Below are 23,435 nucleotides of genomic sequence, written 5' to 3' on the forward strand. Positions count from 1 at the left end.
ATATTTTATGGAAAACCACACATTGCCTGTGGATCTTCACTAGCAACGCGAGGGATACACACACACACACACACACACACACACCCCAAGCCATAGGCGACTGCTATTGGCAAATGCCTCACCTCCAATCACCACAGCTAGGAAAGGTTCCCAAATTCCTAACGCACCACCAACAGATGGGGTCTCTGGCAGCCCTGGGCTGCAGCCTTCTAGTCTGTGGAATGACAGCGTGGAAGGTGTTGCAAGGAAATCCCTTGCATGCTTTGTGGTATGTTAAAAATGCAGCATCATCCTCTCTGCTCCCTTTTCTTCAGCAGAAAAACAGAATTCGAGGGCACAGGGAAACTGGAGGGTCAAAAACGCCGCTTGCCTCCAGGAGCCCTCGAGCTCCCTCCCTCCACGCCCCCCTCCCCTCAGGCTCTAATTGCCAGTGCTCCAATGGGCCAGCAGCACCTTCACCCGTTTCCTCTTCCATTCACTCCAGCAAGGAGGGAAGAGGGAAAACAAAACTCTAAAAATAACTGCCAGCATCTTAAAAAAAGAAAAGCTTAGCTGCCCCCCCAACAGCTCCCTCCCTTCTAGTCTCTCTCCTCCCCGCCCCCCCCCCGCCCCTTATGGGGCACATGTCTGCTTCTTACAACACCGAGGCACATGGTTCCAGTTAGGCACCGAACCCCATCAGGACAGAGAGGAAATCCACATCTGTGGGACGCTCCGCACGGAACCACCTCCAGCGAGGGAGGCCGGGGGACTGCAGCACCGAGATGAAGGGCTAGACCGCGGGAACGCTGCTCATGCGGTGAGAGGGGCGCTGGAGGCGGCGAGGGCCCGGGGAGGCCCGGGAGGGGTGGGCCCCGCGGTGCCCCCGCAGCGCCCGCCGCGGGCCCCCACGCGCGCTGTCGATATTTGCCCGCCTTGCTGCAACTTGCTGCAGTGTTTGAAAGAGTAGTAAGAGCGCATGGAGGTGGGGCCGGGAAAGACCTGGTGGAGTGGCTGGGGGTGAAGCGGCGGGGGCGGGGACGCGGCGGTGTGGGGAAGGGGGCTGGCCGGGAGGGGGTGGGATGGGGGAGTGAGGGGAAGCCCGGCGCTTACACATGTCACATGTGCTTTTTAAGACGGCCGGGAGCGCCTGCGAGCTGGATCTGGTGGAGGATGCTGCGGCAGCTGCTTCGCAGAGGGCTCCAGTCGTTCTGCCACAGGCTGGGCTTGTGCGTGAGCCGGCACCCGGTCTTCTTCCTCACCGTGCCCGCAGTCCTGACCATCACCTTCGGCCTCAGCGCGCTCAACCGCTTCCAGCCCGAGGGCGACCTGGAGCGCCTGGTCGCTCCCAGCCACAGCCTGGCCAAGATCGAGCGCAGCCTGGCCAGCAGCCTTTTCCCCCTGGACCAGTCCAAAAGCCAGCTCTATTCGGACTTACACACCCCTGGGAGGTATGGCAGGGTGATCCTCCTCTCCCCACCCGGGGACAATATTTTGCTCCAGGCTGAGGGGATCCTGCAGACCCACCGAGCCGTGCTGGAAATGAAGGTGAACCACAAGGGCTATAATTATACTTTTTCCCATCTGTGTGTGTTGAAAAATCAGGATAAGAAATGCGTGCTGGATGATATTATTTCAGTGCTAGAGGATCTCAGGCAGGCTGCCGTCTCCAATAAGACAACAGCCAGGGTGCAAGTGAGGTATCCCAACACTAAATTAAAGGTATGCTCCTCCTGCATGCTTCTGCCAATTAAAGAGGCAGCACTTCATTTCTTGCCCTAAACAAGCAAAGAAAATGCAGAGGTCTCATCCTTAAGACTCAGAAGCTAATGCTTCTTTCATTTCTTGGGGGAGGGGAAGATGGGCAACTGAGTGAAGAAAACAGGCAATGAATGGTATGACTAGATATTAAGAAATTCAAAGCCAAACAAAACAAATGCCAAAAATGAAAAAAAAAAAATGAAAAAAGTTGTTTCTGAGACCCTGCAATTACATCTTTGTTCAGGGTTAATAAATCAGTGAATGGAAGGGGGAGGGGGAATCCTGAACAATTTGGGGGATTTCTTTTCATTATGGGGTTCGATGTATTTCTTATTACTGATTACACTTCCACCTGGTGCCATATCCACCTATCTACATCTTCAGCCTGGCTTGATTTTGACATGCAGAGATTTTGTGTTTTGGTGCCTTGTGAGTGTGTGTCTGAGAGCAGTGGATATGAATGTAGTAGGGATTCCAGGAATTATGTGTAAGTGTGTTAGCATAGCAAAAGAAGCAGAAATTTTCTGTGTGTAAAAATGGAGATATGGAGCTCACTGATGTACTAGTTTACTGAGTCCTGTCATCTTCCTTTTCCATGACAAAATCCAAACTAAACCAAAATTATTATAACAGCCCAATAGCAAGAACGAGAAAGAAAGATTGATTCTACTGTCAGCAAAAATTGCAAAAAAAAAAAAAAAAAAGGGTTATTTCAGCATTAGATATATTGTGTTGTTTAAACTCTCAAGTCAAATTTTGCTCCTCAAATGAGATTTCTAAATTCATTCTACACTGTCAGGATCGAGCTGCTGCAGGCGATGAGGCATGCGGTGTCCAGGTGACTGAAGTCTCAGGGACAAATGTGACTTCTACAAGAGTCACTGCACCATTTGTATGCCCGACCCTGTGCATGCTCAAGAGCCAAGAACTCTCAAGACAGGGGTTTCCCAAGAAGGAGGAATTTTTGTTTCTTCTGATGTATATAAGGCTATGTGTGTGCTTCCATGAAGATCATGGAATAGGAAGGATGTCAGTTTGGATAAATGAGTGGCCTCACATAGGACATCATTAATACTTCTGTTTAGGGATTTGATAGAGTCAGCATCCATACATGATTTAAAAAGAACTTTCTCCAGGTTTTGTTTAGTTAAAAAGCTTTTTTTTTTCTTTTTCTTTTTCTTTTTTTTTTTTTTTTTTTTTGGTGCAATGAGGGAGAACTTAATGCACTTAGAAACCAGGGATGCCTCAGGAAACCTCATAACCTGCCTCCTTTTAGCATGTTGTCCTGTTTAAATGAATCCAGAGGCTGACACAGTTTCAGCTTTACAAAGCTGAGCAATCCCTTGGGGTTTACTGAAACTAGACAGATGATTCATCAGCTTGAAATCTAGGTAAGGGCTTGCTGGCTTCATACTTATTGAAGGAAGTGTGAATATATGGTTGGGCAGCATGCTTTTTTGTTACCTGAATCTTTTGCCATCAACATTATCACTTGCTATAGAAAAGAATGCAGTGGAGAGGTGATCTTTCTAGTCCACAGCCTTTTACCTGAGTTCTTAGCTATGCCAGACATCTGGTTTAAGAAAGGTTTGGAACTGTTTCATATTTAAGCATCAATTTGTTTTACCTATTGAGGCAAGTTTACTGATTATTCATATGCATTATTAGTTGGGTCCCTTATTTCCTTTATTCGGCAGTACTCTCCAGGTGTAAGAGCTTTGTCCAATCAGCCACTGTGAACATTTTGTTTACCTGGCAATGTCATTATGATATTTACAGTATAAACCCCTGAGGTCTTAGATGCACTCACTTAATGATTGGTTGTGCTCCTCTGATTTACTAGGGGCTCTTCTAGGCCCACAAGACAGGATTTGAGGTAAGAAAAGCAAGGTTTTATTCTCATGGGGCTTAAAAGTAATATATGTCAGTATCTTCACCCAGAATTATCTGCAAGCAGGGACTCTGCAATTTCTGGGGTTCCTCATTGAACCAACACCATACTAGGCCTATAACTGGTGCTCCATCTAAACTTTCTGGCTGACTGGTTGGTAGATCTACATCTTAGTAAAAGTCAGTGGGTAACCATAGAAGAATGGAGTAATTGATTACAAAGGTCAGTGTAGTGGTAGTAAAATTGTTCTATTTACCATAAAAAGAACAGGAGAATTACACATTGGCTCTATACACGTAGGCTCTGTAGACCTTATTCTGCTACATTCTAATATCAGTGCCTCCTCCAGTGTGCTGGCTTGACTGTCTGTGCATGGCCTCAGTGGGACTTGTAGAAGCTGTTTGAGAAAATGAATCCCTGGAGTATCTGTGGAGCGCAGTGGGCTTTCTCAAGCATCCAGTGGTAACTGCACCCATGCCAACGTAATATAATATATAATTTGTACAGTACCACAAATACCTAGAATCTTATCAAAGTGTCTCCAAGAACTTCTAGGTTAAGAACTCCTTGTCACAGAGCAAAATGAGGGGGGTCTTTTGTTTGGATTGCATGTTATTTGGAAATGATTTTGATTCACATGTGGCAGTCATTCTCAAAGGGTTGTCCCTGTGATGTTGATGCGTGGTAAAGTTTGAGAACTTCTGGTGTATGCGATTTGAGGGAAAAATTTATACTACATTTTGTAGCTCTCTAATTCATTTTGCTTTCCTTTGTCATACTTGGGTCACTGACCTTCCCAACTCAATATGGAAAATTTTCATGATGGAAGATGCTATCAGTGGGCCAGGGAAGCAAGAGTTGTGGCTAAATAAAAAGCACTGGTTGGATAATAAATAGCACTGGTTGGATAATTGGCAATCTCTTGACATGAAAGAAGCAGTAGGTCAGTTCTTAGAGATCCTCTGTAGATGTGTAAACACTGTTTGACAGAAAGAAGTGGCCAGAAACAGCTCTGACAATTGGAAGGGCATCTCCCAAATATTATGAAGACACCCAAGTAGTCCTGAGCACAGAAGGATTTAGAACTTCTGATAAACATGATTATCTTGACAAGGTGATCCAGAGAACCAGGGACATAGAAAGTTGGCTGGCATCGAATTCCAAAGAGAGGCTCAAATAAAGCTGGTACGAGAAAAGATGTTACAAAAGATACGAAACATACACACATTTTCAAAGACTATGTAGAAAATATGCCAAAATATACAATGTCCACACCTATGAGTGTACCTGTTATTAAAATCATTATATTATCATATCCATTATTATATCCCCAATTAGGTACAAAGTTCAAGTCTTATACTTCTTCTAAGCATGCTCTTTGGGTTACCACACTCCAACCTAATCTGATTCTTTGAAGATAGTATTCACATCATTGATTAGCCTATTAATTTGGACATTTGTACTGTGATATCACGAAATTATCACCACTTTTCAAACCTCTGTGGCATGCTTTTATTTTTAAAGGTATTCTCTACATTCTCCAGATCTCTATAAGGTGTTTTGGTTTAGAGGCCTTCCCCCCCCCCAACTTAGGTAAGCTACGTATTCTATAGGTTAATACAACGTGGCCAGACTGAATTTTTAAATCAAATACTTCACATTTTTCTGGACCAGACTCTTGAATAAAATGAATCAGGCATCAAAATCCTTAAGCAAGGACTGCTCTGGACTCAAAGAAATGTTTCCATGATTATTCAAGTGGCCCAGGTGTTTGCAGGTGGTATTTCTCCTTGTAGGCCATCACGACCTCACTTTTCCATCTGGCTAATTCTAAGAAAGTAACAATTTCCATGTCTCCAGTTCTTTATTTTTACCACAGTAAAAGCACAGGTAAAGAAGAAACAGACAAATGCGGTCCATAGCAAATGGCAAGGAGGAAATGAAGCAGATTTGATTCCCCTGCAGCCTGTCCTCCCTGTTAAATTTCATTAATATCATACCTATGAACCGATGTTTAACTGAAGCATCCGTGCTTCAATACACTGCACTTAAGAACAGGAGCAAAAAAAGACTTTCCTGTTTCTTCATGAGGGACAGTGTTTCTTTGGGTACACTTCCAGGTTTGGAAGATGTTGCCATTGATTACTTAGTTCCAGTCTGAGTGGAAGGACAACATAAGCCAACATGGAGAATGAGGACCAACATTATTTTGAGAAACTTCCAAGAAAGGTCATTCTCTAGACCTTTTTCCCTAGTTTATCCTAAAATCTTATTAGACATCCATTTCAGGATCTTACCTTGGGATATTTTGATTTAAGCTTACCTTCCTGATTATATCTTTTAATAAGGGAAAACATTATTACCTTATTGAATGTTCACATTGTGAACTATGTGATACTGGTGTTTTAGACAACCATGCTATTTTTACAAGTTTATAAGTCAGAGGAATATTTTTATTGTCATTTGATAGGTAAGGAAACTAAAGATCATGAGGTTGAATGACTTCTACAAGACTCTCCAGGGTAGTACAGGTTGGAGCTGGGATTTAAATCTAGGTCTGTCTGTACCAAAGTTCATATTCTTAATCCCAATGCTATATTAGGTCCTATCATACCGTGTACCATTCTTTGTAACAACAGATCTTTGTACTAAGACAATCTAATGCCTATCACCAGTCCACAAGTTGGTAAAATGAAGCCTCAATTATCTTATTCACCCATAAGGGAATGAAACTTCCAGTCTGGACAAACTCCTACCCTCTGAGTATCATGGAACCTGCTACAAATTGTTTAGCAAATTTCTCACTGACACATGATTTCATCTTTAATATCATTTCACATCAACTCAGAACAAACCCTGGTCAGGGTTCAGGATCAACTGTAAGTGGGAAGACTATAATATGGCCCCAGATTCTCAGACAGAGGATTTTGTGTCAGACAAGCTTGGATGTTTTTGTCTTAAATTGGCATCAAGAAAAAAAGATTGATTAGATAGCATGAGATAAAACAATGCAGACTAAATTGAGAAATGTTCAGAGCATCTAAGTTCTAAACCTAGTTCTTTAAAGATTTGTGTGGCAATGGACAAGTCCCATCACCAGTCTGGGCCTCAAGTCCTAATATTCTTCTGTAACATTCCACTATATAGTAGATGAATATCATCACAGTGGATTTGGGAATATATACTGGAATATTTTTTCCTGTGGAATAAAGTAGAAGTATTTGGTTAGATGTGAACTATGCTATTGAATGATGTTAATCATAGTCTCCTAGTGAAATTATTGTAACATCTATTTCCTAGCCATCATGTCAGGATTAGTTAATTAAATCTCTCTGAGTCCTGGTTTAAAAATTGGTCCCTACACAAAGAGGGCAAGGAGAGACCAAAGGAAGAAGCAGGTTGCTCTGGACTGGAAGGTGGCAGGTGTAATAAGCAAGAGAACTTACCTACGAGGCTTGTCTTGGGCAGCCCCAAGATGAGTAGACCTCTATACCTGCCCACAAGAATCTTAAAAGCCTATATAGAGACCTATCTGGGTTCAGTCACATGCACTGTCCAGATAGTCTCAACAACACATTGCTCTCTCAGAGCTGCATCCTTGAAAATGTCTCCCACTATAAGAATAGTGGACAGAACATACATTCCAAGGCCAGGGGTGGGGCGGTGAGGAGCCTCAGGTCCAGGTCCAGCTCATGGGTCAACCGGTGGTTACATCCTCTTGATGACCTCCTCCAACACTGAGCATCCAAGTGGGCAAAAGACTTTCTTGGTATGGGGGTCTATCTCCTTCTACTTGACTTTAACAAAGACCTATTTTTTAACTGAACTAAGTAATTTTTGTAATTTTGTTTGTACTTTTTTCATTTTTGAAAATCAAGGTTTAAGGGATTTTTTTTTTAAAGGAACAGAAATGATTCTCTCCATTCTTCTCATTTTCTTACTCTCAGTTGATCTGCTGGTACTTCCCTCAGTGGTACAAGACTACCAGGAGCTTGGGGTAAGGGCAAGGAAAAGTTACCTTTTCTCTTTGACACATCCAACATGGTGGAAGCATAAGAGGAATAAAATGAACCACTCCCTTTTCTCTCCTGCCACCTTAAGCAATAATTAGCTCTAACAGTTGTTTTCCTAATCTTTTCTATGATACACATTATTTAACTGAAACAAGCTAATTTATTTTGTTTTTATACTGTGTTTGGAGAGTATTTTCCATTTTAACCTGGTAGCTATTACACAATTATTGGACCACATTGCTTTTAATTCAATTTTGGAGTGATCAGCATATGCTCGAAACTATTCTAGATACATCCAAACACTTCTCTATGTGCTCAGTATAAATATTTTTAAAGAGGAAACCTGGAAATTCCAAGATTCTACATTTGCCCAAGACAGCTCTAGACTGGACAGCAGGTCTATTTCTTCCCTGAGTCAAACAGATCACCCCAGGGGCCCCCTCCCCAGGGTGGAATCCTAGAAGTGACTCATTTCTCTGGATTATTTCTGCCCGAGTGCTGGTGGATAGGGTTACATTCATCACAGCCTTAGCACACAGCAACATTTAGGCAATGCATCTGGCTTATAAGGGTGCCAAGTTGCATTGTATACCACAAAATCAATGTCATTTTGTTTTCTAAGACCTTGCTCCCCAAAGTGTTGTGTATGGACCCATAGCAGTAGTATCACCTGGGAGCTTATTAGAAATGAAAACTCCCCAAGTCATACCTGACTGGGATCTGCATTTTCACAAGGCCCCTGGATGACTCGTATGCATTTAAGAGTTTGAGAAATTCAGGTCTAAGACACACGGTTGACCTAAGTATTCTTCATTCGTGACTGAGCTTGAAGTAGCACGTGTCAATTCAGACAAAAAAAAAAAAAAAAAAAAACATAAGAAAATCAAGTAGTTGAGCCTGTATCCATATGATTGAGTCATGTGGTAGAGACATTGAAGAAATGCCTGGAGAATTAGCAAGCAGCTATTCCATACTGAGAAACCCTCATCCCTGTCGTCTGTCATTGGGACCGTCACCTGGTTAAGCTTAAAGCTGATTACTGTCGTTCAATATTTTCCAAAAATGTTGAAATTAAATCTAACCATCTCTTTAAGAAAAAACATCAGCAGCATTTTTCTCAAGCCCCTTTGCAGTTATTTTACAAGAGTAGCAACATTAAGGCCTAGTTAGCCTAATTATGTTAATAAAATATGATAACACAAGGTATAGGAACTATCCATAGGAGCAAGAGTGTTTGGGAAAATGAAACACAAAATTACAGTGGACTATATTTTTAAAGTGGCCTTGCAATCCAATTTTCTCAGATAGGATTATTATGGTAGAGCCATTCACTGAAATCAAGGCTTATTCTCTGTCATTCAAGGGAATTCAGGGCCTCTGAAAGGTACCTGATGAGCAGCGCTCAGAATGAATGGACTTTGTTTAGTTATAGGATTTGTGTTAGAACAGCCAATGTTTTCCCTCCAGATCTACCCTCCCAACATAGAGAGGCCTCACCTGGGCCACTCTGACTTTCCTCTGCTGTCTCAAAGCCTGAAGGCAGAGTATAGGTTCTGGATTCTGGAAAGCAGAAATATGTTCAAAGGGTTCTCATGGCTTCAGGAGGTCCTGAAGGTTCATGGCAGATGCAGACTTGCCTGGAGGGTTGGGGTTCAGCCTCAAAGTTTATACTTCCCTTTGACTGTTCAGGTCTGTACTTTCACCTCACCAGTTTTCTTAATTCCGTGGAGGGAGAGAATGTTCGGTTATGAGTGTCACTGCAGGTCATGCTAATATGGACAAGATGCACGTTTGGTTCAAAAGCCATTCCTGCACACACTCATCCAGGTAACAACTGTGCCAACTATGTACCAGGCTCTGTATTGGGCAGATTGGACATCCTGTGAGATACAAAACCCATGTGCATTTGCCCTCCAGGAGCTTGAGCCTCATAAAAAAAACAAAAATCACATAAATTTTTATCATAGTAGGAAAAGTAAATGATGCCGTGAGAGCAGAAAGAGTGGAATACCAATTCTTGGGGTATTGGAAATTGTTTTCTTGAGGAAGTGACTGTGAGTTGAGATCTAAGCTGAGGAGGTTAACATGCATAAGTTGGATGGTAGACACAGAGCACAAAAGGGAGGACATGAACCTTAGAAGCATTGGACAAGAGCCACCATGGATGAAAGTTTCCAGCAACAATGGTGCTGAGGGCCATTGGAGACTTTCTTGAGGGTTGGTGTAACACAAGTTAGATCCAGGTGTCGGTTTAGACTAGACTGTCTCGGTTTAGATCATTGCCCCATGAGCTCTCTGACTCTGTACAAATATTTTTTCACCTCTTTGTAATTCAGCTCCCTTCTCATAGTCCCTACTATTGAGTAGGTTAGCATTGAGTAGGTTAGCATTGAGTAGGTTAAATGAGTTCATGATACCTAAAAACAGTGCTTCTGGAGCTCTAATTGTTACCCAAGGATCTTGTTAAAAAAACAGATTCTGTTTCAGTAGGTCTGGTGTGGGTGACAATCTGCATTTCTAGCAAGTGATGCTGATGCCACTAGTCCACAAACCATACTGAGCTGGAACCGGCATGCAGCATTAGAACAGCACCCGGTTCATTGTAAATTCTTAACAACTGCTGGTGGCTTAACTGCTTGCATGCTGATACTTTGTCCTTATCCCGATTAAGTGAAAAGCCCTTTTTGTTTCAACCCTCAAAGCTGAAAAAGCTTTGTGTCATATGGTAGTATCCTCATTTCCTTAGTAAGTACAATATGAGGGACACAGATCCCTCTGTTTTTTGCGCTGAAGACCTTAAGCTGCCTCCAGGGTTATCATTCTGAATGTGACCTCTCTTTGCTAAGGATAGTAAAAAGAAGATAAGGAAAGTGTGGGATCTCGGTTTCTGTGTTCAGTGAGTTTGGAAGTATATTGTTGTTCTTAGTACAGTAGCCTTGACCACTCTCTCCCCTAGAGGCATTTGTGTCATTCTGGTTCTCCTCTTCCGTCTCTGATGGTTCTCTACTTCTTACTGGCTCCCTCTTCCTACTACTCTGTATTTATAATGGCCCCCACAGAACACTCTTTTTCATTGTCTTTTCTCTCAATATTCTCATTCAAGCCAAATTTCTATTTTCTTCTACATCTATGACTCTTTGAATGGCATCTCTATTGTGTCATTTACTCAGGCTCAGGATGTCCATCACCTATAATTAACTTTTTTCCCCTACCCGCAACCACCCAAGACATGCATACACAGTAATAGCTAATTAACTACTGGTCCTGACGCCAGGAGTTCTAACATGGTCCTTGGACCAACAGCATCAAAACCAGCTAGGAACTTGTTAGAAATATGAATCCTCAGACCTCATTCCATATCTGCTGAAACTTTAAGAGGGGTACCCAACAAGGTCTGTAGGTGATTGATTCCTATTGAAGTGCGGGAACTCTTGTTCTACAGTAATGGTGCTCAATCTTGCCTGAATACAGGAATCATGAGGGAGGCCTTCAAAATACTGAAGTGTAGGTCTCATCCCCAAAGATTCTGACTTAATTAGTCTGGAAGAGCCTGGGTGCCTGGAATTAATAAACAAACAAATAAACAAAAACCCTCCTCTGCTGATTATATGGATTATAAAGGTTTCATACCAAGGTCTCCTTTTCAATTATTTTTTCCTTTTCTTTCTCTTCTCTCCCCCTCGGGCCTTCATTACCCATTACCTTTTTTTATTTGTCTGATAATCTAATTTCTCTCCTGTAATTTCTCACACTTGAAACATAATCTGTGTAACAGAACTTGATTATATTTTGTTGATTTTATTTTCTTCTAAAGAAATCCTGTAAGTGCTTCCCATTGCTTGGAGAAGAAGTTACAAGCTCCTGACCATGGCCATGGAGAACTTTCCTTGGCCAGGTCCCCAACTTTCCTTACAGATTCAGGTTACACTATATCATATGCTGTCACCAAACCAAAGTAACCCTACCCTGAATTTCCCTGTTTTCTTACCTCCATTTATACTGTTCCTTTTGCTTGGAATTTCCTTCACTGTCAAACTCACCCACATTTCTGAAAAGCTGAGTCCCCAAAGCCACTTTTTCCCTGAAGTTTCTCTATGTGCTTCCAAAGGTAGAGAACACTTCCATGCACTTTAGAGGTACTTTGAAGCCAGTTCCCTTAATCACAGTCTAACAGTGAATACAGATTTGTTCTAAGTCTTTGCTGAAATAAAATTGTACGTACCTCATAAGCTGATACAGCTGGGAGCCTTCGTTATAAAAATTGATTTGCCTGGGAGGAGCTAGCCAATAAGGAGATCTGTAGGGCAAGCCCTTGGGGAAAATTCCAAAAGGACAAGAAAAAAAGCCCATGCCAGTGAGCCTGACATTCTTAGGTTGTGTCTAAACCCTCAAGATAGATGGCCACAGAAAGACACTGAAAGTTGTTTCTGTGAAGGGTCCTGAGATATATGAGGCACAAGCAAGCTAGCTTTGGGCTAAAGAGCCAAAAAAAAAACCATCCGAAGAAGGAGAGAGAGAGAGAGACATTTTCCCCACATGTACACAGCACACATGTGACTTTAGCTCGGGAGAGACTGCAGGGAGCATAACATGGCATGGGTACCTGATAGCATTGCTAGGTATAGCAAATAAAAATACAAGACACCAAGTTAAATTTGAATGTTGGATGAACAAAGGATAATTTTTTTAGTATAAGTATGTCCCCTATATATTGCTCTCTTTACTTATCAGATACTCAGATTTAACTGGGTGTCCAATATTTTATCTAGGAGCCCAGTGGTATGAAAATTCACAGACTCACCTCTGAAAGCCACAGCATTGACTTCAGAAAGTCCCAGGGACCAACACCAGTGCTGACTCACAGTAGTGGCAATCAACCAAGGAGATGGAGAAGACCAGGAAAAGTCTATTTGGGATGTAGTAAAGATAGCAGAAGGACTCCCAGAGATGCATGGGTAAAAGTTTTCAGGGGCAGACTTCCTGTTTCAGAGTGAGGATACAAGAAAGTGAAACAAGTTCTTCTTACTATGACCTTATCTCTATATTGTGCCCACAGGAAACCCAAGTTACATTTATTGTTTTAATAGTTCTAAGTGTTTATTTGCTAGTGAAATGAAAAGTTAATGAATAAAAAACTTACCCAAATACTACACTGGGAAAAGATTCCATTTAGCAGAAATGTCTTTTGTTTTATATTTTATCTATGAGAAGATTAAGAATATTTATACACAAGAAAAAAATTTAATTAAAGAATGTAGATAATGGGTATAGATTAGTGAAAATCTGTTAGCATGGGAATATTAGCAAAGCAAAATTTGAACACTAGACAGGATAGGTTACCCATTCCATGTATGAAATGTTGCATTAGAAACAAAGATGAAGCAAGGTATTAAACAAGTGTATAACAGCATGAAGGAGTGTATGTGTTATTTAGAATCTGTCTTATTTTCCTTCAAGAGTATAAGACTTTTAAGGGCAGTGATCATATCTGGTTCAGATTTCTAGCTTTAAAAAAAAAAAAAATACAAGAGAATTCTAGTTTTTCATTTCTCTCTTCCCAGGAACCAGGTCTCCTTGCTTAGTACTATTTTGCGGGATGATCTTTTTAGGGCCAATTCCTGGGTGGAAGAGGCAGAGCCTGAGTAATGGAGCATGAGGACAGGAGTGGTGGGGCACCAGTAAGTGCCTCCCAAGACAGACACACACCCTGCTAGAGCTCCCAGGGGGCTGAGAAGCTCAGGGTCTGAACTAGTTTAATGACCCCTTTTCATAGATAGAGCATATCTCTCGAAGGGAAAGGCACATAAAACTGGTATTAGCAAATTGACTTTTATTATCATTTCATTCTTTTCAGCCATTTTTTTACCTTGGGGATTATTTTTAAGGACTTGAATCTTTCTAGGCTGAGAAACTTCAGACTTCTGTTTTATCAACTAATCACATCTTATCAGTATGTCTCTTGTCAAACAATGCCCAACTATATATTTTTAGTTAACTTACCTCAAAAAGTTGTTTATAAACTGATATTATCCTACTAGACTTTTTCCTGATAGAAGGATGTTTTGTTAGTTGATAACTAAATTGATAAGAGATCCTCACTTCTAATCCCTATGTCCCTCAGTTTAGTATCCAGAAAGCATACCGGGATGTTAATCGTACAGACTGAAACAACTAATGTTTTTATTGAGGCGGGTCCTATTTCTTAATGGGTTGAGATGAGAGGCAGGGTTCTTATTGATTGAGTACCTCCTTCAATTTTTTTAAATAATGATGAAGAAGATAATAAAAAAGAAACAGACAAATCTTTGAATCTAATTTTGTCATTTACTAGCTCTATGACTCAGACATGTTACTTAATGTCTTTGTCCTTCAGTTTTTCTGTTAAAAATAATATTATTAATATCCATTCTATAGATTCTCAAAATTTCTGGTGCTTGGTAGTTTCTTAATAAATGTTAGCTATTTTTTAAACCATTCCAACAGTATAACAATACCAAGGAAAGATTAGGAAACAGAGTGAAAAATCTTTCACAGTTCCACTCACCAATTCTATAAACAATGTATTTCTAGTCTTTAACTATAAAATATGTAGTAGTCGTATATGGTATATATCTTTTTTGGTCCTGTTTATTTTCATTTTTTCATAAGAATTTGAGAAAATTTCTCAAAAGTTTGGCAAGTAACTATGACATAATTTACTTAATTGTTCATTTATTGTTATCTTTAGAGTGTTTCTGGGGCAGTGTTTCTTGGAACTGATTTTCACTATCTTTAATAGGCATAAGGAAGAAAACAATATATTCTGGCTTGTCAACAGAAGCTGTAGGAAAAGAGCATTTTCTTATGAGATTTAAGTGTTTCTTTGGTAAGTATAGGCACTTACGAATGCAAGATACAAATATAGGTCAACAAGTTCCAGGGGAGCAGGTGCTCTGAGAAAAACCCTGTATACAAATTAGAAGGACCTGATTTATTTATAGACCAACTCCAAAATGCTATGATTTACTTAAGGACCACATCCAAGATTAAGCTTCTAAGAGTAGCTTGTGGCTTCTCCTATTATAAAGTAATTTTTACTGCTTTTCACTTGTTATAGCTCAGTGATTCTCAAAAGAAACAATTGACGAACTTTCCAATTTTAGCAGGCCCTGGAGCCCCTCCCCAGACCGTTGAATTAGAATCTCTGGGGAAGGGCCTGAGCTTTGGTGTTTTCAAAATCTTTATATGATGGCAGTGGATAACCAGATTGAGAAACACTGAAGGACCTTAGACCAGAAAGATCCCACCATCCTACTGAGCAACTTTGCAGAGGATGAGAGGATAGGGGGGAAATGCTCTTTGTCCTGAACACTAGCCGCAGGCCCTGTCTGTGGTCCCAAGGGAGAGAGCATTTGCTTTGATACCAACACTCACAGTACCAGATTCCCACCAGGTAAACTGCCTTCATGAGCTCTCTAGGCAAATAAACAACTTCATCCTCACCTATAATTCCTTAACCTGGTACTGACTGGCCAGAAATATGATGTCTTAATCAATCTGTGATGCTCCGGAGATATCCTGGATTGCTAAATATATTGCTAAATCCTGGATTGCTAAATATATTGGGAAAATAAATCCCTTGACACTTGAAAAAGCATGCTTAATACATTTTTGTAAGGAGATTAATGAAGAAAACCTGTAGGCACATGATAAATATTAATGAAAAAACCTGTAGGCACATGATAAATATTATTATATTTATATGATAAATATTATTGTGGTGATAGAGGCAAAGATAATAAATCTTGAGAGTTCAAAAAAATATAATACTAGGACTTAAAATAGACTTCCACTTCTTTTTAAGTTTTTATTAGCTCCTTGATTTTCACCAAGATAAACCAAATTCCTTCACATCGTGAGGTGGTCATTTTTGCTACCTTGCAAATAATTCATTAATGCTCTCCATTGTTAGCCCATCCTTTTGGTAAGTGCATAGTGGGAAATAAATATGTGTTGAATGAATGAAAGATCAAGTGACTTAATGATCTTTTTAATTGTCATATTTTGAGTATTAAAAGCATGATATTAAAGAATTTCAAAATATTCCCAATCTTAGCTTACCCCAAATTTATTTAATCTTCAGCTAAATGCCATAGCTTGTATCTTTTCACCTGTGAAAATAATATTATACTTCTTTTCTATACATAAGAGTTTTGGGAACGTTAACTACTAGTTTTAGCAAGCTTGAGACTTCGAACTCATTCATAAACAGATTCAGACTTCCCCAGATCAGTGTGGCAAATCAATTCAGATTAAAACAGTATTAACACCATGTCTAATTAAAGGAAAAGTATGTTCATTAAAGTGCAATGAATATTTAAAGTAGTTCCAACTACATAGGAGCCATAACAATTTAAGCGCCCTTCTTGGGTCAGTAGAGAGCTTTTCCATTAGCAGCCTAGTGGATTCACAAATCATATACTCCCTCGCTTATTATTTTTAAGTGGCAATTATAAATCACTTGATAGAATGAGGTAAAAAGGGATGTTTTCCTAATCCGTATGAATGATGTGATATGGGCCACTGGGCACTGAAAAGTTGAAATTATGTATCACAAAAAGAAATTAAACATTTGGTACCCCACTCCTGTTCTATATTAAATACTTTATCTTTGGCAAAAAGCAAAAGCTTTTGAGAAAGTTGAATCTATGCTCATATTTTGCAGAGACATATAAGATAGGGAATTGATTTCTCTTTTATTTACTGTTCTAAAGAATATTCAGTAATTATGGCATGCATTTCTAAAGGGAATCAGACATAAGCATCATATTTTGTGCATATATATTCATAAGGCTTCATTAAAAGAAATTTTGGAAGGTTATCTAATCTGCACATTTCAGAAAGCCTTGTTGTGTATAAATACTTTCAGTAACCTATTCACTATTTAATGTCCCTCTCGAAGAAAATTATTCCTCATCTCTTTAAAACAGTTCTTTCTTTCTTTTTTTTTTTTTTAAATAAACATATAATGTATTTTTATCCCCAGGGGTACAGGTCTGTGAATCACCAGGTTTACACACTTCACAGCACTCACCATAGCACATACCCTCCCCAATGTCCATAACCTCACCCCCTCTCCTGACCCCCCTCCCCCCAGCAACCCTCAGTTTGTTTTGTGAGATTATGTAAAACAGGTATTTACATTTGTTCTTCCTTCAGTGAAGAAGGAGAAAAAGGAGAAAAAAAATGATCTTTCGTTCGTTGTTTTTTTGGTTTTTGTTTTTTTGTTTGTTTGTTTTTAATCCATCTTCTATCTGTGACCTTGGAAATGGTCATTATATTCTCTTGGCCTTTTCCTCTCCAGCTGCATAATTTTTTGTATGTAGACCACCCACATTCTCCACCTCACAGCCTTTTTGTTTTCAGCAGACTTTAAAGTTTCGGAAATTGATGTGTCTCCTCAGTCTTAAACACATATGTTCCATTCTTTATGAAGATATGCAAGTCTCTTCTGTGCTCCTAACTTCCTTCTCTCTGTATCTGCCTTATCTCAATAAATAGCCTTTCTCAATAGAGATGTATTCCATGCTTACATTGCTTCAGAAACTGCACGAGGCCAGGGTGTTACAGAGATAAGTTGCAGATCCTATTTTCTAGAAACCTAGTCTAGTGAAGAAGGAAGACAACTAAATGGGTAGTAATCAGTACAGTGTGGTAACTTAAATGATCCAGAGCTTTGAATAATCCAGCATTGGCTTTATATCAGATTCAGCCTCCTCAGGTATGAAAAACAAAACAATACAAAAATTACTCTTTACCAGTGGGAGAAGTCTTTCAGAGATGCTTATTTCAATTGGTAATAAATGTTTTCTTTTCAAAATGTATTCATTAAAATTGAGGTCAATGGAAAACTGCTCTCCATAAGGAAGGAAATATTTTGCTATGATCAGTTACTCTGAAGGTTATGAAGTCAGCATAAAATCCCAATAATGTTATAGACTTAAAAAATGAATACAAAGCAGGAAAATTTTATGGGTATGGACCAAGAAATATCAAGATGAAAAAGCATGAGGGTTATTAATCACAAACAAGACCTAGCCAGAAGATTGTTAAAGAGTGGAACTTTCCATGACCCCAAAAATCATCCCACCTTCAGGTCTTTCCTCCCTGAGGTATAATAACTTTTATTCAGTTGGGAAATTATTTAACCAGCAAAACGAACCATATATACAAGTACAAGACACCCTGTAGAAATCATGAAGCAATGGTGTTGAAAATGTGAAACAATCACAGCGAAAATGCTGAACATTTTTAATAATTACAAAAAATAAGGAATTAATTCCTATTTTCATTTTGGGTGATATCGGTTTGATAAACATCTCTTAGACATGGGTGCTAAATCAGCATTTTTATCTCCATTAAACAAAGTAGTCACTTTTATATCATTAGCAAAAGGTCACGCTAAATCTTTCCATAACAAAATCGGTAAATACAATCTGCAGAGATATCTCACACTTTCAACTGATCGCAGGATGTTCAATGTATGGTTCTGAGAGTTAATGTTTATGTAGAAATTGTAGGATTCCAGGTCTCCTTGTTGAGAAACATAAAATAGAACTGTGCCTTCTGCCTTTTTCATGAGGATTATTTGTATTAGCAAAGTGAAGTACAGCATTAAATAATTGCCCAGTGAATTCAATCTTCATAAATAGAAAATCTAGATATATTTATCTGACTCTCCTATAGGAACACCTTTATTTTGCTTTACTTATCTCAGTAATTATTTCCGTTCTCTTGGTTTTTATTGCTATTGTTCGCTTTAATTCAGAGATTGGAAGACCACAGGTTTAAGAAGTCTCTTTGATCTCTGGAGAACTGAATTTTTTGGAGGCCGGGCTAGCACATGGCCTGTGTGTTGTATGTCCCTGGGAGCAGTCCTAGCACACAATGGGGTTGTGCACCGACAGAGACTGAGTAGTGGTCGAAGTCCACTCAGACTGGAGTGCAGCCAGGATTCTTACTGCAGTGCCTACATTCTTACTACTACACTACTGACTACACATTGACCACATAGGTCTTTCAGTCGTCCGTTCCTTGCACATAATATTTCTAAAGTTTTCATGAGACTCAAGATTGAAAGTGGAAAAGGATTCACTGTATCATCAAATTCATCCTTACCCAGAACTAATAAAAGTGTATTCCCTACAGCATTTTTTCTCAAGCAATTTAGGCAGTTTTATTAAGTTCAATTTATGTGCATTTCACTTAATTGATCGAATTTCTGCCACTTTTCTTGGAATACTCTTCTGAAGCCTTAATAAACCTGACTAATACCATGACACTTCTCCATTATAAAACTATTTCTCTTTATTATGATATGATATTCCATTATTCCTTTTTCTATTAACAACATAGAATGACCCTAAATAATTCTTCTTTTTCTAATAAGTCATGCCGATACCTTGTTCTTACAAAGACCAGATATCAAAGTCCACATCCCAGCTTTGTAGACTAGGAACCATTGTAAATAGAAACATATTTGATGTAATTTTTTTAGTATTATTATTATTTTTATTTTTTTATTGTGTTATGTTAGTCACCATGCAGTACATCATTAGTTTTTGATGTAGTGTTCCACAATTCATTGTTTGCGTAAAACACCCAGTGCTCTATACAATATGTGCCCTTGATGTAATTTTTATATGATCTCTTCCTGCCCCAATTTAGTTTGGAAAACCAGCAACCAAAGTCCTTCTAATTTTATTTAATAACTACCACTCTGAGGGTACTCAGAATATATGAAGATACTGAATATTCATCATCACATAATGAATAAAGGATTACAGAGTTCTCACTATATGCAAGCTGGTAATAGATTCTGTGTCTCGGAAGCAGTATCCCTGCCAGTAAGGAATTTACAATTTAGTTGACTTGACTGAATAAGTTCATAATGCAGTTGCCTTGTCACATACGTATGGTAAATAAATGAGCCAGTCAATGTCCAGCGGGGTATGCAGACATCACTTGCTATAGAAAGGAGTCCAGAGGAACCATGGATCACCTTTGTCTTTCCCTCAGGCTTTTGGGATGAAGTGGGATTCGAGCTAGTTCCAAGAACGAAGGTTGGAATCAGCTGGAGGAGTATAGGGAGAGCACCTGGGGTGGAAGAAGAACCCATCTTTAGAGTGCACCCATTTGGGTGGTAAACCAGCATTTTTATTCTCAGTAAATGAACAGGGAGAATTATCTTATTTCCTAGAACTGGCCCGGGTAGTCTAATTAGAGTCACAGAAAGCACTCTTTAACAGTTAATTATAGTATGCTAACATTTAAGAGAACTCCAAAACTGCATAAGTTCTCTAGGTCAGGGTTTCTTAACCTTGGCACTGTTGACACTTTGGGGCTGATAATTCTTTGCTGTGAGGGGCTGCCCTGCACATTATACAATGTTTAACAGTATCCCTGGCCCCTACCCACGAGACATAGTAGTATCCTGCTCCTCTCCCCTGTTTTGACAACCAAAAACAAATGTGTCCAGACATTGCCAAATGTCCCTGGGATGCGAAATTGTTCCCCATCAAGAGCCACTGCTCTGGTTCTCTGAACACTGAGGGAAAGAGCTCTCTCAGATTCTCTTCTCCTTCTGCAATACCAGCCATCAGGAAAATTGTCTTTGTACTTAACCTAGATTCTCTCCTATTGCATGTTATAAATCCTCTTCTGAAGTGGCCTCAGAGTTGTGCCTCCGTATCAGGAGTACTTTGTCCACTCGGCAAGACATGAGGCTATAACCTCTGGAAGATTTCTAAGTACCCAGGGAATACCACTAAGAAATGCTCACTAATGTCTTTCCTCCACTTAGGAAAAACTCCCTAGTCTTGTTCACTTGTCAAAACTGTAGTCCTATTTAGATTAGAAACCTATTTCAATTGTAAATCCCATTGGTGGGGGAAGCTCAGTTTTAGGAGAGAACACAGCTGGTGCTTCCTGGATGTTAAATAATTCATCTTCCTCATTTTGGAGAGTCAGAAACAGCCAAGCCGAGATGCTAAATCCTCAAGGTAATATTACAAAACCTAGTTCCTGGCACAAAAGAGGGAAAAGGCCTGCTAAATCGCAGAAGCCTCCATCCGCAGCTTTAGGAGAACTGTAAAGAATATGCTGTTTGCTCACCTGATCTTTCCCCATTTTGCTAACACAGAGAAGACAGGTTGCCCTAAGAGAATTTTATGAAACTCAGTTAAGAAAAATCAGCCTTTCTACATTTTATATAGTCATGCCAGTTTCACTCATGCCTGTAGTTCATTTTTCAAGTGCAGTATTTTGACCCTTCTAAAACGTATTTCCCCCGGAAATCAAAAGATAATCATGGAACTGGGGGACCAATTGCTGTGTTCCAGTTTGTAGAAAATAGATGACATTTGAGCAACTGCTTGTTGTTAAATATTTCTCATTAGTGGGTCTGTTCTCACACTTGGCTATTTATTGCATAATCTATTTTAGTCCAAGTTGTCCTTATACCTGTCCCAGGCTCATCTTGGATTTTTGTAATAGTTTCAAAGTTGCACTAAATCTCCAGAATGCACAGCTTCTAGAACAGTCAGTGTTCCATAGTAATACTAACACGTTTTTCAGGTAACTAGTAATCTTAGTATTTTTATTTCTATGCCCTGAAAGAGGTAACATTCTTAGAAAATAGGTTTTTACATCTTAATGAGACACAGTTTTTCTTCATATATGATAGGGTACATATGTGTGCTACTATGCCTGTATGTTCCTCTCATCCAAGTTTCTTGATTGTGGGACTCTAATGAGAATCTATAATACCCCATGATTGCAGCAATTTTTATGTTTTAATCTATGCTGCTTGAGTGGTTGATTGCATATGATATAAGCAATCAAAGCTACCAAACTCCAAATTTTTCCATAGATCAGGCTCAGTAGTTTTGTATTAGTTTCACTGAGAGTAAATACAGACAAAGGTAAAAGACAATCAGAGAAGTCTGCATGCAACCATTGCAGTTATCAAGGCAACACAAATTTCTAAAGATTATTCAGTTCTTTATCTAAGGGAATTTTCTCAGGGTACATAGACAGACAAAAATTGAATTTTCCAACTGGAAATTGGCCAGATGTGCTTTTTAACAGCTATGTTCTTTTGAAAAAGACGTTGTAGTCATTAGAACAAGGAAAACAGAAAGGAAGGGTGAGTTCTATCAAACAAAATCTCAATTTGGGTTCACTTATTAAAGTCTTTCCTCATCTCACGGGAACAAAGGGGAAAAAGCCATTTTGGTGATTGGACCATGGACCAGACAATCCAATAATCAAGCTCTGAATGAATCCAAGACTTCCCAGGCAATATTTGGCTTATAACAGTGGTGCCAAGGGAGCTTTTATGAGCATCCACGCTATTTTTTTCCCTTCATGATGTTTTCTCCAGAAGTTAGAAATATAACATGAGCTACTCTAACTTCCTAATAACACAGCTTGCTTTAATGTACCCTAAACAGGAGCACTTAATTCAAACAAGCCTCCATTCTATTATTTTTCGACAATGTCTTTCTTGGGAAACCTCATTTTATGTGCATTTTATTGGGTTCAAAATTTGACAACTTGTATCATAAATCAGATATGATGTTGCATGATAAGATATGTATTATTTCAATAAATGAAAGGACCTTTTAAAAGTCAGAACAGGGGCGTTGGGTGGCTCAGTAAATTAAGCGTCTGCCTTTGGCTCAGGTCATGATCTCAGGGTCCTGGGATCAAACCCTGGCTTCTGGCTCCCTGTTCAGTGGACAGGCTGCTTCTCCCTCTCCCTCTGCTCCTCCCCACCGCTTGTGCCCACTCTCTCTCTCTCAAATAAGCAGGTAATCTTTTAAACAAGATAAATAAAAGTCAGAACAATTGAGACAGCTATCCGCATATAAATATCAGTAAGTACAGAAGTACACAGCGGAAGGAAAGGGGAAATTCCTGGAGACTCTTAAAAAAAGGATCCCTAAAGATTGTATCATTAACCCAGTTAAAATACTAGTTTATAACTAATATTAAAAGAAAATAGAAAATAATCAACCCATCTTATCATGCAACGTATATTTTCTTAATTTATCATGAAATCCAGGTACTGGGAATATGACTAAAACTTTTCATCTGCCTATATTTCATTCAAGAGAGACTGGGAGAGTTCACTCAAAACTCTAAAGGATTAGGGCTTCCCAACAGAGCCACTTGCCTCTGGAATTCTTTTATTTCTATAAAGGCGCAGCTCCAATAGGAATGAGTAAGACACACAAATTTAAATGTGGGTGAATATCTGGGAACCATTGACCCAACAATCCTGAGGGAAGAAATTTAGAAATTAGCTAAAGTAAATTAGTTTAGAGATGGCAAGTTTTAGACTGATGCTCTGATGTGTTCTCCCAAGTAACTTACATTTACTTGTTCCTTGATATTATTTAATCTGTAAATTGTATTTTCTCTCCAATTTTCCATTTTTCTTAAATGTCTGAATGGTGTTCAAGCAAATTCTGAAGTAGTCAAACTGACTCAGTCACAGCTAAACCAAGACATGGCAACTGCTGAAGATATAACTAATGTTTCTGCATAGACTTTGAACAGTTTGTTCAATTTTCTTTGGCCAGTCATTTATTCAACATACATTTTAGTGAGGTTATCCCATATGCCAAAATCTGTGCTGAACTCTGGAAAAACAAAGGCACGTTATACTCAATCCCTGCCTTCCAAGCTGCAGAATTCAGGGGGCAAAAACTCCATCTCTGGCATCAGGAGATCTAAGATGTCATTCT

The 23,435-nt window shown here is 39.4% G+C and overlaps 1 protein-coding gene across 3 annotated transcripts in view; it reads left to right on the forward strand.

Annotated features, from left to right (window-relative positions):
* The first annotated feature begins 692 nt into the window (after positions 1 to 692).
* Positions 693 to 23,435, forward strand: part of PTCHD4 (patched domain containing 4) — a 171,254-nt gene continuing 148,511 nt past the window's right edge. Inside the window, exons 1-2 of one of the 3 annotated variants that reach the window (XM_032861975.1) lie at positions 693 to 799; positions 1,116 to 1,701. In XM_032861975.1, the coding sequence (XP_032717866.1) occupies positions 795 to 799; positions 1,116 to 1,701 (591 nt within the window). In that variant the 5' untranslated portion in view covers positions 693 to 794. Of the gene's footprint in view, positions 800 to 1,101; positions 1,702 to 23,435 lie in introns of those variants that run through there. The other 2 variants (XM_032861974.1, XM_032861976.1) reach the window with 2 other exon arrangements.

The sequence above is a fragment of the Lontra canadensis genome, unplaced genomic scaffold (genome assembly GCF_010015895.1).
Source record: "Lontra canadensis isolate GAN:19392208 unplaced genomic scaffold, GSC_riverotter_1.0 scaffold23, whole genome shotgun sequence".
Taxonomy (NCBI): Eukaryota; Metazoa; Chordata; class Mammalia; order Carnivora; family Mustelidae; genus Lontra; species Lontra canadensis.